This window comes from Centruroides sculpturatus, unplaced genomic scaffold (genome assembly GCF_000671375.1).
Source record: "Centruroides sculpturatus isolate CEXI.00-Female unplaced genomic scaffold, Cexi_2.0 scaffold527, whole genome shotgun sequence".
NCBI classification, from domain to species: Eukaryota; Metazoa; Arthropoda; class Arachnida; order Scorpiones; family Buthidae; genus Centruroides; species Centruroides sculpturatus.
The window spans coordinates 507,409-524,356 of record NW_019384763.1 but is presented as its reverse complement, the minus strand read 5'-3'; the positions used below and the strand labels follow the sequence as shown (position 1 = coordinate 524,356).

General features: G+C 30.6%; 1 protein-coding gene across 4 annotated transcripts in view; it reads right to left on the bottom strand.

Annotated features, from left to right (window-relative positions):
* The window catches only part of LOC111628856 (sn1-specific diacylglycerol lipase beta-like), a 54,555-nt gene that overhangs the window by 6,454 nt on the left and 31,153 nt on the right, over window positions 1-16,948 (bottom strand). For all 4 annotated transcript variants that reach the window (XM_023372711.1, XM_023372713.1, XM_023372712.1 and 1 more), the window contains 5 exons: window positions 11,068-11,171; window positions 10,815-10,980; window positions 10,566-10,715; window positions 2,782-2,978; window positions 2,600-2,696 (listed from right to left, as the gene is read on the bottom strand). In XM_023372711.1, the coding sequence (XP_023228479.1) occupies window positions 2,600-2,696; window positions 2,782-2,978; window positions 10,566-10,715; window positions 10,815-10,980; window positions 11,068-11,162 (705 nt within the window). In that variant the 5' untranslated portion in view covers window positions 11,163-11,171. The remainder of the gene's footprint in view (window positions 1-2,599; window positions 2,697-2,781; window positions 2,979-10,565; window positions 10,716-10,814; window positions 10,981-11,067; window positions 11,172-16,948) is intronic.

Below are 16,948 nucleotides of genomic sequence, written 5' to 3'. Positions count from 1 at the left end.
TGTTCCGCGATGAAAACCAGCTTTAAGCAACGGCGTAGTCAAACGGTACATCCTCGGTAAGTAATCCTATAATTTTTTGTTTATAGCATAGTTTATACAGATTATTCCCAAAAAATTATACGTATTTTGGAAATGTTGAGTGGAATTAGTCTAGAATTGGTTAATTTTATAGAAGAAAACCTTTCGAACAGTCTTAGTCCGTAAAGTTCCCACCTATCGGGCTGCGATTAGCTCATGTATTTAATCATTCCTACAACGTAATTTTCAGTTAGCGTGGAACGTATCTAAGTGTTATAGGGGGGTCTACTGTATTTGTCTTATGTAGACATAAAACTGCACAGTGTAATTGGCATTTTCCCCTTCAAAATCTGCATAAAATATTGAGAAATTCTATACAAAGCCCATTATATTCTATTAAGTTATATTCCATTATATTACAAAGTCTATTAAATTCTATTACAAAATTCATATAGATTCTATCTTCAACAAGTTTCTAAAAAGACAGTATGAAGTGAGTCTACCATAATAAACACCAATATTTTAAAGTTTTTTTTAAAACTAAATAGCAAAACCTTCAATAAATCACATTTATATAAGTCAAGTCTGGAAAATAAGTTAAAACATACCAAATTCTTTAGAAAGAATAATATAAATTAAAAGTTTAATAATGAACTAATTTTTTAAAATATTAAATGGAATTATTTATATTGTAATTTGATTTGATGAAACATTTAATATTATCAGCTTTTCATAAAATATTAAAACTTTTTATTTTTATTTTGTTAACCAAGTGGCAAATGAGCAGTCAAACATGTTCAAAGGAGAAAATAATAATAATAATAAGCCAAATACAGTAAAGCCCCAAAAATATATTTTGAAGTTTATAGTTTGTACAAGAGTGCAAGCACTAAATATACTCTATTGGCAACCTTTCTCTTTCTGGAAGCAGGGGTGGCAGAAATTGGTCTTGCCTCAGATGCAGGTTACCATCAAGATAGTACTGTATCTAAAAATTATTTATATTAGTTTATATCTTTAAATAATGTTCTGATTATTTAAAATCTGTTTGACTCTCCTATCATCTGACTTGTATCTGAAAAAAAATCCTTGAATAAATAGATGAAAGTATTTGTATTTCAAGCAATAATCTTTGTGTGAGCCCGAGGGGATTGAGTTCGAAAATTTTTAGGGTTAACATATTTTTTCATTAGCGGACGGAGAAAAATATAACGGAAATAGATCGGATGTGGAATCTTACACATCGTCCGTTTGTTAATTAGTCAACGTGCACGTGCTAATTAGTCAGCATAACGAGTGAACGACCTGTTGGCTCAGTGCCAACGACGATCGTATAAAAACGATCGTCACAGGAAGTTCTGGGCGATCGTCCCCTCAGTGCGACCGTCCCTCCGCGCGATCCTCAGGAAAGTCTGAATACAGTGTCTCCCGTCCCGATCCTGTCCGAGGAGAAGCCGGTAGAAGACATAAGCCTGTGACAGACGGCCAGCTTCCATAGTCCAGAAGGATCGTCGCATACTGTCCTCCGACATAAGGTATAACTGACCGCTACTATAACTCTCTTTGTAAACTCTCACGCGGCATAGTGAATAGTTACAGCTCCCTTATAGATAAATTTATGTTATCCGCATCTAAATTATAATCAGTAAGTTGTATACTCCTGTAAATTACTTTAGTTATATAATAAACCTTTATTTTGTTATTTGTTAAACCTGTCTCCTGTTTATCCGAGGAAACCTGTTGACTAACCGACGCACTCCCCACTCGGTTTTGCCCTCCTAGCCATCCTACGACTCCGAGATCGGGCTTTACCAGCCTGTGCAGATTAAGTGGTCAGTACGAGATTGACCCCTGATCCACTGCGTATCTCACATTTGTTTGTTTTTATTTGACAATCAATATAATGAAAAATGAATTTGATTACTGACATCAGTGTGCAGACTTTATTACAAAATTGATTTTTGATGTAGAAGTTATAAAATTTTCTAGTAGAAACTGTCAAATTTTTTCACACTAATTTATCATAGTAATCAACTTAAGATTTTTCTTTCTTCATCTAAATTGTATCCAATTTATCATAATAAATTATATAATGCTAGTCAAAAAGTATTTTTATGAATTCTAGTAAACCATAAAAGTCTTGAATAGAAACAATAATATCATAGATTTTTATAAATAATATCACATATATATATCAACTTGAAAGCAATAAAAAAATGAATAAATACATATTTCACTCTGAGTCATTACAAAAAAATAATTTGTTAGATTTTAAATAAGAACTAATGTCAGAAAATTTAGAATGTCTATGTAAATAACTAGAAAAATACAGAATCAATTATACAATACAGCACACACTCATTAATTTGAACAAATTTTATGGTTAAATTTTTTGCCTAAAGCCATAAACAAAAAGAAATCATGGTTTAATTTTTTAAAAGCCTGTCAAATTTTTCTATAGTTATTTTTGACTTGTTTTTTTTTGTTTACAACCCCACTAATCTCAACAATCTTGTATAATAATCAGTTCAGATTAAGGTTCTTGAATTAACAGATAAAAATAAAATTTATTAAAATTTACTTGAAAGTAAGAAGAAAATAGTTGAGCAATTTCAGAATATGCATTTTTACTGTGTTCTTTGGGACTACCATCAGTACAACAACATAATACTTTCATCCTGTAAGAGAATAATAATTCTTAATTAACAACAAAATATATCACACTATTTCAGTTTCAAATTATAATTAATATATTAACATTACCGAAATTCCCAAAGTTGCTTTGATTTCTCAACTTCTGTTGAATTTAAATTAATGTAGAGAGCCTGTGGATCATTGCGATCAATATCCCTTATTTTGCTTCCACTTCCATGGATTTTAACTGCACCAAGTGGATCAAAGACAATCAATATTTTCCCTACAATGATCAGCAAAAGACACCAAGAACCTATTACAATAATCTGAAATAAATAATAAAAGAATGATAAGTAATAGCTGAATTAAAATTTCTAAATAATAAATTATATAAAATAATTTAATTTTAATTTTATGTAATGGAAGTTAGTAATTAGTAAATTTATCATTCTAAACTAATTGAAGACATAACTAATATAACCATTACTATTTATAAACAATATTTATTGAAACAATTCAATTCTCAAGCAATTTAAATTAAGACTTTTGTTTAATACAAATTCAGTAATAGGAAAATATTATTGATTTTAATATTTACGTGTTAAGATATTTAACTCAAATATTTTATTTCAGCTAAATTTGAATTATTTTACATGACTTATAAATTTTCTCTTTCTATATGGTTTTTATCAGTCTCAAAATTACACTGCATTAATTTTAAAACTTTTTATTTATTAAAAAGACACAGTCGTTTCCAAAAATTTTTTTTGGAAACGACTGTGTCTTTTTAATAAAAAAATATTTATCATCCAGCAAAATTTTAAAATCTAAAATTTTTGTAGAAAAATTGGAAAAAGCAATATGAGAGTCTAATTTCCCAAGTTAAAAATTTTTCATCATTCCTAAAATCTATAAAATATATATCTATGTTAAGCCATATGTGGGTCCTCCAAAAAAATTCTACCATTTTAAATTATTGTAATTATGTTAATTATTATCTGAGAACATTGAAATATATATTAAAACATTGAAAAACTGTCCAAGTTTCACATCTGTCCATTACAATTCTTCAATGTGTGCACTTTGTTTCACATGGCACTCATCCAATCAATACTCAAATTCTTCCTAAACTCACTACAACATCCATTGTCACTCCTCCCATAGCAGCCACACTGCTATAGAAGTGATTCTACATTCTACAGCTCTTGCAGATTGCTTGTGTTGCACAATGAGGAGTGATCCAATTTTACGAATGGCAAAACACAAAATATCTTCTCTATTGCAAGATTCACCATTTTCATTTACAGTGCTTTTTAGAGGTAATATATGACATGTTTAAATGCAGATGGGAGATGAAACTTGAACAGTTACTCTATTGATTGATGTACATTGAATACTTCTTGAATTATAATTAGCATAATTACAGTAATTTAAAATAGTAGCATTCAGTTTGGAAGACCTAAGTGTTATAAAAATTAAAAACATATTAACATTCTCCAGTGCTGGCCTGAGGCAAGTTTTAGGATGGAGCGAGATCCTATTACGGCACTCCCCTTGGTTGCCCTTAATTTATACTCTTTAATTTTCTTTAACACTGAGGCACCCCCTAAAACTTAGCACCTGGAGTGGCTGCTCCGTTCGCCCTATGGTAGGGCCGGCTCTGATATTCTCTCTCAAAGAGATGTGACATATGCCAATGTAATAAGGATTGCCATTTCTAAACTCATTAATGTAAATACATGTCTTCCTAGAAGTTTAAACATGCCAAGACAAATCAAGAGTTGATTGATCAACCATCTGTCAGTGTCATAAAATGTATATATATTCTACGTGTTTTATGAAATTGAGAAACTCATCCACATTTATAAATCTCAACAGGCATTATAATGTAAAAATTTCAGACTAAACATAAAACAAGAAATTATTTTATTGAAATTGAAGCATAGTTTTCAATAAATTCAATAAATTGAAAAATCCATAACCTAAAAACAATTCAATCCTAAAGTTAAAATTAAAAAAAAAAAATCTAAGAATTCTAGTAAAGTTATTGTTAATACTCTAATAAAGAGGGGCTGCCTGTTTTTGCAAACTTAGTCCACTAGGAAGAAAAGGGGCAAAGAAAAGGTTGAAGGTTCTAAAGGGAGAAGTATAATGGAAAAGGGGAAAAGTAAAGGTGAAAAAAAGTTCTTAGGACCTCATCAGAAATTATTAATAACCAAAATTACAACAGTTGACAAAACCGTTATACAATATTATCAATTGCAAGAAAAGGTCCAGTTACAAGTAGTATGCAAAACCCATCACTTATGGGTAGGAAATTAACAACCTTGATCACTGCAAGGTTACAATATTAAAAACTGATTACAATTTTAATATGCAGACAATGTAAATATTAGCTCACAATTGTGAGATTCGAATAGTCCCTGGGTCTAATTAACAATTTAAATATAAAGTTACAATTTTGAAGTAAAATATTCTTTCATTTTGGTGTGAAAATATCGTTTTTCTAACATGAGAAAACTGATAAAACAGCCACTTACTTTAATGGAAGTAGACACATCCTTTTGTTTTCCAGTTATCTATCACAAATCTCACCACCCTGGGAATTGTCGACCCCTCAATAATTCCCCTTTCCCTCCATTCACGTGAGAGAATACAAATATGCTGATTGGTCACAAATCATGAGACATAGTCAAAGATCTCCATGATTCGGGGAGTATGTCAGAAGATCTCATAGAGGAGAGACGTAGTCCATACAGTTTCCCTAAGGCCAACGCCTTTAGTTGTATCCAATTGAGTATAAAAATGAGTTAATTTAAAAGAAGAATCAATTTAATAATGTGACAAATCAAGACCTCTTCATGAAACGAGGTATGATCATAGAATACAGATGAAGATAAAGACAAAGTACCCCTTGAGGTAGTATGATTATCAATGAATTTGTGAGCTCTCTCTCTCGACGTGTATATTTTAATGGAATCCATATTCTCTCTCCATTGGTAATATTTAATCATTTAACATTTCAATTTTGTGTAAATTTGGTTACTTTTGTCTTATTAAATTCTATTATTATTTGTTAAAAAAAAATGTTTCTTATTCAATATCTGAATCAAATCCATATTATCTCCATACGTGTGTTAATCCGTGTAACGGTAAATTGATTAACTGGTGTCGGGATCCTGACTAGAGAACGAAGGATTGTGAAATTCTTTAGTCTCGCTTTAAATTTAACGTTCGGACTGTAAGTTCCTCCGCCCCCGATTTTCCTTGAATTAGGAAAAGCCATTCTTGTAGACAACCCGAGAACTAGTTTTACCAACTAGCCACCGAATAAGTGGTACCAACAATCCTAGAGGAAAGGTATCCCCGGTTAATCTCACACAATGATATAATAATACTGATTATAATTTCTATTTGCAGAGAAGGTAAGTGATTTAAGTTATTCACAAGTTCCCTGACAATTGATAAGTTAACATGCCAAACATATATAACTGACATGAGGATGACTACACCATTCTAATTACAGTAACTAGAACATAGAAATGTTGATTAATGTTTTTTACAGGTTCACTGGAATATGACAAGTTAACATATCGAACACTACCAACATTAGACTGTAATTTATCAAACCAATTACAGTACTAAACATAAAATAATGTGTACAGTATAAATAATAATAAAAATAAAAACATAATAATGATTCCCAGGTCTATTTTGGTAACAAGTCTGCCTCTGGTTGGAACCAGAGTCGAATGGTAAGGCAAAGTCAGAGTCGGTAGATTTTTACACAACTTGACAGCCCTGATACACACATACATACTGTGGCATGACACAATTTATTCATGTATAAATTTTAAGTTATGTTATTTTCATTTTCTATCACTTCCCTTTCCTAGCCTATCAATTTCCCTTTTGTTCTTGATTTTCCTTTGTTTCCGAGTTCAAGAACTTTCCACCCATGCCCTACTTCTGTAGGTGTGAGCATTAGACAATAGAGTGGAGAAAACCCTGAGAGCAAACATCAGTGTAGTCAGTACTTTTTGGTCAAGTTTCCAAGGAAAGCAGATGTGTAGAGGATGAGCTCCGGGCTTTGAGTGGCATCAGAAGCGACAGAGTACAACTGCTAAGATATGGTCACCAGTGAGTCCTGAGAATTGAAACAGGAAATCTTGTTCGGAAGACCAAAAGAAAAGTGAACTAGTGACAACTAAGAGCTGCCTCAAACTACAGGAAGTGGGAACTAGCATACACTCGGTCGTGCTCCAAAAGCCTTGCCTTTTTTCCTCCACGAGGCTACAAGCCATTTTTGCTAGGTAAGCTACACGGGCATGAAGTAGCCACAAACTACACAACGTTTGCTTGCGTAAAAGTGCTGCATCATGGGAGATTAGTGACTAGTGTTGCCACCAGGCCGGTTATTAAATTCATGGTCTGGATCAGTGCTGCCATTTCTAGGGTAATTTCGACCTCCCATGGTACTGTTTAGGGTAGTCTTATATTTAGGGTAAATCTGCCCTGTGATCTGATGCTTTTATTGTAAAAGTTTTTATTGTACACTTGTAAAAGAAATCTATGCCAGATTTGATTTCAGTAATGACATTTTTTCATATCTGCTTTCGCTCGAACCTGAAAATTCGCAAAATTTAACAGTGAGGTTTTTGGAGCCATTGTTTAAAAGTTTAAAAATGTTAAGGTCGATTTACAATTTGTAGACAATGAATGGCGTAAACAAGCCCTACTTAACTTGGGGTCAAAAAGTCATACTGTCAGAAATATTTAATTTAAAAAATGCTGCTGGAGAGTTTGTTTCAAAATCCTGAAAAATTGTTGAGTTTATTGATGATATTACCAGCTTCCAATGCATCTGTTAAGCAAATATTTAGTCAGCTACGTTTGTTGTAAGACATTACATAGACATTCTTTGAAAACTGAAACGATTTGTAACCTAATGCATGCACAGTCTGGTATTAAAAAATATTGTTTCATTTGAACCTTCAAAACAAATGTTAAAATGCAAATATGTATGTAAATACAATAAATGATTTTTAAAACTGATCATTTACATATTAAAGTATGCTTGAAATCAAGTGAATGGCTTATTTAATTTTTTATTTCAGCTAAGATGCATAACACATGTTGAAAATGAATTAATTAAAATTAAGTTAAATTCATTAGACTATTGAATATATTTTATTACTTAAAAGACCATTTTTCTCATTTGTCAAATTGGGATTACCAAAGTAAAATATCAATTATCTCCATATCAGATGTAAATTAATACAATAATAAAATAAAATAACTTACTGGAATGTAATTAAAATAATCAAACCAAAATAGTAAGGTGGTTTGATTATGTAAATTAATACCTCTGATAAAGCCTAAAAATCCTAAGACATTTTAGTTATTAAGATTTTAAAAACAATGAATTAAGAATTGTTCCGATTATTATTTTATGATAATAGTACAGGGATCTGCATCATAGAATCATTCTTCTTATTTTTTTTTAATCTGAGCACGAGCTCAATGATGGTCGAGCTTGGAAAGTTTTCTCAATCTAGGATAATCTGGGGTAAAACAGAGGTGCCGTCAGGGTAGTTCCACCAGAAGCAGGCGGCAGCACTGATTCAGATTAATTACAAGTGATGTTGATTTTGTGTTTAGAAGCTAAAAGCTCTCTTAATTGTGTTAGTGTGGAATCCCTCTTGTTTTTTTTGTAGTAATCTACATGTCTTGGATTCCACTGATGTAAATTGGCTATAGAACAAAGATTTCATTATAACCCTAACTAGTTGGGTTTAACTATCTGAAAATATTTATGTACAATGTTTATATTATTTTCTTTTCAATACTGAATGTATTAATCATATAATTTACTTACATCGATAAAATTCTATTATTTCTTTTTCAATGCTTGACAACATGTTCATGCAGTAATCCATCTTCCCTGCTCTCTCTTGCTAGCATGACTGCTCTAATCTGTTGAATTCTATCAACAGCAAGCATATGCTCGCATCGCTGCGCTAGCAAAGAAAAAACTGCGCGACCATAAAGAAAGTGGCGGAGCCTTTGACGTCATCGGATGTGCTAGTGCATGTTTGCTAGCGTTTTTGCTCTCGCAAAGTGCTAGTTTGCAGCGGCTCTAAGAAAGAGGATACATATACCAGTGAAATTCAGGAGAACTGCAAAGGTATATCTGGTCCATTTCATCATATGTGAAGCGACAGATACCCCTTTTCTAAGACCTCTTTCTTCATAAAGCTCTCTCTCCCTATCTAACTTCTCTTCCCTCTTTTAGCATTAATTAGAGTAAAAAACATAGGTTGTAAGGTAGTTTTAAGTGCAGCAGATCTTTGTGTATACTTTCGTGATTTGAACCCCACATGTGTGAATCCTGAAAAGTGATTGAGAAGATCCTTTTGTGTAACAATCTTGATTGCACTACAGTCGACCCCCCTATAATTACGGTCCCTATAATTACGATTCCTATAAAACTACGAAAAAATTGTGACCGGTATCCGTAAAAAACAGTAAAAATTCCCTAGAATTACCTCAAACGTCATTGGGCAGCTGAACTACTTTCCTGCCGTCCGTAGCGCCACGCTACGGAGAGATTGCTATCGTCTGGACAGTATTATATAAATTATATATAAATTAGGTACTGTACATATAATTATATATTAATTATATATAAATTAGGTACTGTATATATAATTATATATTAACTTATTGTAACTTTGTTATAATTAAATATATAATTTCCGCCGTCTAGCATGGCGCCACGCTACGGAGATTTTTACGCTAACTATCGTCTGTCAGTATGTAAATTAGGCACCGTAAGTCTAATACAGTACTGTAATTTTATACATTTCTTGTGAAAGAAACATTTCTTATTCAACGGCGATTAAAATTATTTATATTAATGATGTCTCCAAAGTTCAAGGAACTATTTGCAGAAAAATAAGTTATTAGAAATCGGCCGCTGTATGCTGAGCTGTTCCGCGACGAAAACAATGTTGAGCAATGGCGATGTCGAATGGTGACACTCGGTAAGTAATCCTACAATTTTTTGTTTATAGCGTAGTTTATACGGATTATTCCCAAAAAAAATATACGTATTTTGGAAATGTTGAGTCGGATTAGTCTAGAATTGATTAATTTTATGGAAGAAAATCTTTCAAACAGCTGTAGTCCGTAAACTTGATATGTGTCGGGTTGTGATTGGAAGGATTCGTAAGAAATCGGATTCCTAAAGAATGGAACGTATCTCTATCTTATAGGGGGGTCGACTGTATACTATTGTATAAAAGTATTCACTAATAATGCATCAGAGTTGGGACCTGATCTTTTTTTTTTTTTTGTGTTCATACTGTATAAAATAAAGTTTCATTCTTTATGCTATACCTGTTTCTTATTCTCATCGCACTGAACACTACAGTACATAGTGAGCAAAAAAAAGTAATATTGTAAAAAAACCAATAAAATATTTTATTGAGCTTTTACAAACTTTCTTTACTAATATAACATATCAATAAAGCACAAAAATTTAAAAATAAGGAGTAAAACACGTTTTTCTTTTATAAGCATTGTAGGTGTAACTATTTTTTCAACATTAAAAAAAATTACCTTGACTTGAAAATTTTAAGATCTAACTCTTAATTTTAGAATAAGTGAGTCAATTTCAGATTTTGTAGTCAAGAGTCTAAATAATCTTAACATTTTAATTAAATTAGTGCTTTGACTGAAATTTTTAAAATTTTTTCTTAGGACATTTTTCTCGCATCATTTTTGATTATTAAATCTTATAATACTAAATGAATTCCAATTAATTTTGCAGTAATAAAATATTTTAAAATCATAAATAACATATTTATTTTTTAATAAAAGTAAAACAAAAAAAAAACTAGTAATCAAACCTGAACAAGAATTACTACAAAATTAGATTCACAAGCGTGATCTTCCTGAGTGAAGGCCCATTTAGTTCCAAATCCATTTAAGATGATTTGAGGTAAACCCAAAAATATCCTTGCATATAAAAGTAATGGAAGATAATGCCTTGGTTGCACCTAAATAAATTAGACAAAAAAAATAATAATAAATGATTTTATGTAATTTTCAAAAGATAATCTAGGTAAAATATAATAACCAAAAATCAAATAAAGTACCTGAGTTATTGTACCACAAGAACTAACGTATGCAATTGCAGCATTTAGAATAATAGTTGCACCTAGGAGTACTAACAAGCTTATAATAAATATATTAAGATATTGAGGTCCAGAACATGAAAAATCTTTCTGATTTAATAAGAAAAGTGTAATAATGATGACAAAGCTAAATATATATAAAAAAAAATATATATATATATAATTATATATATACGTATATCTCATATTAAAATATATGCATGTTTATATTTACCAAACAATATGTATTCCAAAGTCAAAGAGAGCTGGAAAAACAAAATCATCGCTTCCAATGGCCCAACGTCGACGGAAAGCTATCAATGCCGGCATTTTATATTGCTAAAAAACAAATTTATAATGATAAATACATACTACTAAAATTGGATTAATCAAGTCCAATGTTTGTAACTATATCAGAAATATCCAGCACAAATTATAATTACTAAAAGTAATGAAAAATAAACATTTTCAATGATTTTTAAACAGTCATCTTCATGTTAAAGCCAGTTGAACATCAGTATGAAAATTTGAATGTCACTTTAAAAAACAAATGGAGCAAAAACTTTATTGGTTGGAAAACACCTGAATTTTCATATTGATGTTTGACTGAAGATAATGATTTAAAAATTGTCTAAATTGTGCTGGATTATTTTTGGTATAGTTATGTGCATTGGTCTAAATTTATACCTTTATGTAAATTAAGAATTGTTTTAAGGTTATAAAATTTTGTTGAAATATTTGAATTTTTATATATTAAATCTAATATTTTAATCAAATATTACAAGATAAAAACTATAACAATAATTCAAAGTTTTATTTTTCAAGTTTATTTCAAATAATAGCAATGTTATCTTTATGTGTCATTTATATAATACTTTCTGTTAATTAATGTTCAAAGATCAATGTTTATATCAATTATTTCTATTGACACACTTCTATCTCAATAAAAATATCTCAGATTCGTGAAACATTCCAGTTTTATTTATAACAAAACCTTCACATTAGATATATTCCAGTAAGCATCAGTCGCAGCCAAAACTAATGCACCAGTAAATGGTTTAATAGACTTTTACTGAAACATCTAGCAATCTAACGAAACGGTAGATGCAAACAGCACTATATTGGCATTTGCAGACTTGTTATCAAAATAACTTTGGGTTAGTACAGATGAGTATAAAAATAGTGTTAATAACATAACCACGGAGACAGTAGCTCACCGTATCCACAACTTGAAAAGTATAATATAAATTAGTCATTGCACCAATGAATTCATTGGCAAATATCAAAAAACATTTTAGTATTTCACAGTTCACCAATGCACTGTTCGATGCATAGTGGAATGTATCCATTATCAACAAAAAAAGGCAAAAAATAAACAAACAAGCTTTTTTAACAATTTTTCAAAAATTAGACTTTAGACCAATTTCTGTTAAATAATAAATTTTTACATGAAATTCAGTAATAAATATTTGTTATGCCTTACTTAAATTCTCAGATAAACATGACTTTTATTCACTTCTGAACTAAATTTGTTATAGCTCCAATAGTTGCCACCTTAATATTTATTCTTGAATAAAACAATAACCAATCAATCGTATCTAATAATGAAAGCATTATTATTATTTTGGTTTAAATCTAACCTTTAATTTACATGGTAAATCAATTCTGTATAAGTTGAAACTAACATTCATATGGAAAATGAAACAGATTCCTTAGTTCCATTTTATATCTATACTAATATAATAAAGAGGTAATGTTTGTATGTATGTTAGTTTGTATGCAGCAGGTAATCTCCAAAACTACTCATCCGATTTCAAAAATTCTTTCACCAATATTTAGAATGGAACCTGAGGGTGGACATAGGCTGTCGAATACATGTCGAAATTACCCCATTGGGGGGAGAGGGACAGGATTAAGGCTTACTGTGAAAAACTTGGCTTCTATTATACTATTTTATATGCGGGTTTTTGCGTTTTTGATTGCGTTTTAATAGAGTACATCGACAGAATGTACAGTAAGAAGGGATTTTTCGATATTCCCCCCGCGGGGGAGAGGGATAGGATTAAGGCTTACTGTGAAAAACTTGGCTTCTATTATACTATTTTAGATGCGGGTTTTTGCGTTTTTGATTGCATTTTAATAGGGTACGTCAAAAGAATGTACACTAAGAAGAAATTTTTCGAAAAATTTTCTCCCAGGGGGGAAGTGTTATACATTTATGATAGATACATTTTGAGCCACAACAAGGCGTGGCAGGGTCTGCTAGTTAGTTAATAAAGTCTTTAAAGCTTTATATCATAGACACAGAAAAAAATTTTCTTTTAATCAATTTTATAATGTCTAAGTCTTCTTCACTTAGTTAAAAATCTAATGTTATTTCCAGTACTAACTGCTTCAATCCCAATTTTTTGATTTTTAAAATTTGTTTACCAAAATAAAAATAAACCTTTAAATATCCAGCAATAAAAAAATGTTTAATAAAAACGTTTTCAACCGTTTTAAACGGCCATCTTCAGTTGAAAAAGAACGGTTGAACGTTTAAAACGGTTGAAAACGTTTTTATTAAACATTTTTTTATTGCTGGATATTTAAAGGTTTATTTTTATTTTTATTTTAAATTATTCATTCCAGTATAAGTTCTTGTTGTTTACCAAAGATGAGAAAAGATCATCATTGATGGTCTTATCTCAATAAAACTCAATATTAAAGCTTGCTTTTTATTTCTAGTTAATTGTTTATATGCTTTCTGAAATGAAGTTTTGTTTAATGCATATGGTATGATGTGGAGATTTTGTTTGCCATATTCCTTTGAATGTGTAACTTGAAAGTAGCAGCAAAAAGATTGCATTACTAAAAAGTTAGCATAACCCTAAACATTAATTTTAGCAATAAAAATTTTATGTAAAGCAAAATATTTTTAATTTTTTGACAAAAATCATGTTATTCAAGTACTGTTTGAAATGAAGGTTAAGTGTGAATATCACTTTCAGACGATCAATTAAATAGTTAGTAAAATTATTTGCAAACTAAAATTAAAATTCAATTATTTTCAACAATTCTGCAGGAGAAATTTAATGAATTGTTGCCAAAATTAATTTTTTTAAAATTATCTCAGAAAAACATTAATTAAAAACTATTATATATATATATATATAAACATCTTCTTAAACCTGACCCTGACATTACTGATCAGAGCCAAATGATTGCTGTAAAGTATCAGGCTATTTTTCTGCTACTATTAATAATTAAATTATATGTAATTTGGTATTAGAAATAGGTGTTAGGCACCATCTCTTATTAAATTTAATAATCATAATAAATTAATATTTTGTGAATATGGGGATTCCAGGTTAATCCATTTTCCACATAAAGGATGGTGAATATTAAATTTAGGAAGATTGGTAAGAGCTTTCTTTGTCTGTCTTGACACTACTTAGTCTAGCTTGTGGACAAAGAAGCGATGAAATTAATTTATTTTCCGAATGGTTGAAGATATAAACATTTGACTAGAACAGTAGAAAGGTTTATATTTAAACATTTCTGCTTTAACGTGGACCGACGATAGAGTTAGGCATAAATCAATCTAAATGACAGTTTAGAATACAGCTATATATTTATTATATGAAATTATAACTAAATATAAATACAAATAAGTGACGACTATAATAAACATAAATGATAAGTGCAACAATCAAATAGGAGAGGATATCTAGTTTTAAACCTCTAAATTTATTCCAAGAGAGAGAGTTTACATAAAATAGTCATATTACCTATAGTCAGGCCTTCCAGAGAAAATGTAAAACCCGGGGCAACTAATATTTTAGAGGTCCTTCAAAATTTAAAGTAAAATTGTGGACAAGAAAATAAAGTCAATAGTATTTAATATTTTTTTGGATTATTACATTTAATTATTTTACAGATGCCTTGTGCACTTTAACATTAGCAAATTCACTGATTATTTCAGAATAGTCTAAAATATGCACTATCTGGCAATTAATGTTGAGTGTTGCTAGTCCACTTAATAGTTCCTGACACATTTTTAATTCCTTTCAGAACTCTAAATCATCTCAGCTTTTGCTACACTCACAGGCAAGGTTAAAAAATTTGAAGCAGAATCGTTATATTGGAAAATATGTTTACAAATCCCATGTCAATAATTTCCTTAACTAAATCTGCCAGTTTCGTGCTTAGTTTAAAACTGGAGTTTTAAACATCAGTGGCATGCCGTCATTAGAAGTGGAAGTGCCGCTTCCCTTGTATTTTATAAAAAATAAATACATATTAATTTTAATTATACGAAAATAATCGCACAATATTTTATTATAACCGCATTATGTATCTTATTACAAATTTCTATACTACACGTGGGAAAAAAAAAAAATAAATAAAATTGCTATTGTATATTCGAATATTAGTGGCGGAGTGGAAACTCTGTATTGTCAGATTCCAAAAATCCAGATTTGCGCATGCGCTTTACAGAGCACCAACCTCACCCAGTTTAGCCGGTGGAAGCCTACGACCTTGAGTTGATGCTACACATTCCAATGCTTCCAATTCTATCCGGGAACGGTTCCAGGCCGTTAGCCGCCCGCCCGCTAGATATTTGGCCGATTACGTGAATAACGAGTAGATTTATAACTTAACCTGACCGATAAGAATTTACTGGTATGTTTTTATGATAGTTCTGTATAGTTGACAGGAGTTTAAAAAATCCATTAAAATATTTGTTATTTTTATTCTGCTCTCCGATTTTATATTACTCACGAATTTCAATGTTAAACCGGTGATATTACAATTTCGTATATCCCATCTTTAAGCGGATGTAGAAAAAAACATGTATAATTCTTGTATAATATTAAAAAATTAACTGTTACTTTGGTAGCATCATTTACAACTAAATTTAATGAATGAGAGGGATGCACCAGGTACAGAAAAGGCTCTAGAATTTATTTTCCTTAAATTTACGATTTATGTATCCGTTTGTCATAAAAATTTGTCTTTCCACTTTTTCCCGAGACTACAAATATTCGAGTACAAAGTAACTGGTTTCGACTTATTTCTACTTAAGTAGTAGTTAAATAATTAAGCGATTAGGGAATTGGGGACATAAACAAAAACCTGACGAAAGAGCCGAAATTTTACTTAAACAAAAGCCTAACCGAACCAATCTCTAGTCGAGTACAGTGGGAGTGATTTCTTCGAAATATTAGATGTAATAAAGACAGACATTTTTCCAGTTCAACGAGAGTGACCGAAAAGTTGTAAATTTTGGAAATTTCCGTGGACAACACCTGGTCCTAAAACGATTTAGTTAGAAAACAAACGACAGGCAATCTATTAAGTTTAACATATTTAGACTTTTACAGCTATGGTGAGAAACATTTAAAATTTACAAGAACCCTGTCGCATCTTTTGACATTTGACATTGACCGGTATTGGCACCCTCGGGATTTGATAGCCCGCGTGCATGTACAAACCGCACACCTAGCAGGACCATCTCTGATTTCACTCATAGGGAACTAATTGACTAAGTGGTTAAGATTTAAAGAGTAAAGAATATTTTATGTTATTTTTATGTACGTTTCATTACAAAGCTATACTTTAAAAGTATATTCATACACTTGAAGAATGTTTTGTACCAGGTATGTATATCCACCACACACTTTACTTCACCAAGTAAGTTTTTATAATTTTTATTTTTAATTTTAGCCCTTATATCGTGGGTAGCGATTCAGAATGTAATTGCGATATTGAAAATTTATTTTAAAAAAGTTTTAGCTCAATATCATATAATGAAAAAGAAAACATTATTAAAAGAGAAAGGCCAATGCCTAAGTTAAATATAAACACTTCAATAAAAAAATTTGTTCCACATTTTCATGATAAAATGGCTATGTAAATACGTAAAAATGCAAAAATTGTTTTGTTGGCTCGCCTACTATTTTCAAATGAAATTAGTGTGTGGAGTAAGAATGGCTTTGACAATTTAGCTGGCAAAAGACACGAAAAATCGTCGATTCTTTCGTATTTGAAGCAATTTGGAAATCGAAGCGGAATAGAATTTAACATTAGTAAATAATATAAAATAAATATTGAAAATTGTAACGAGATAGTTA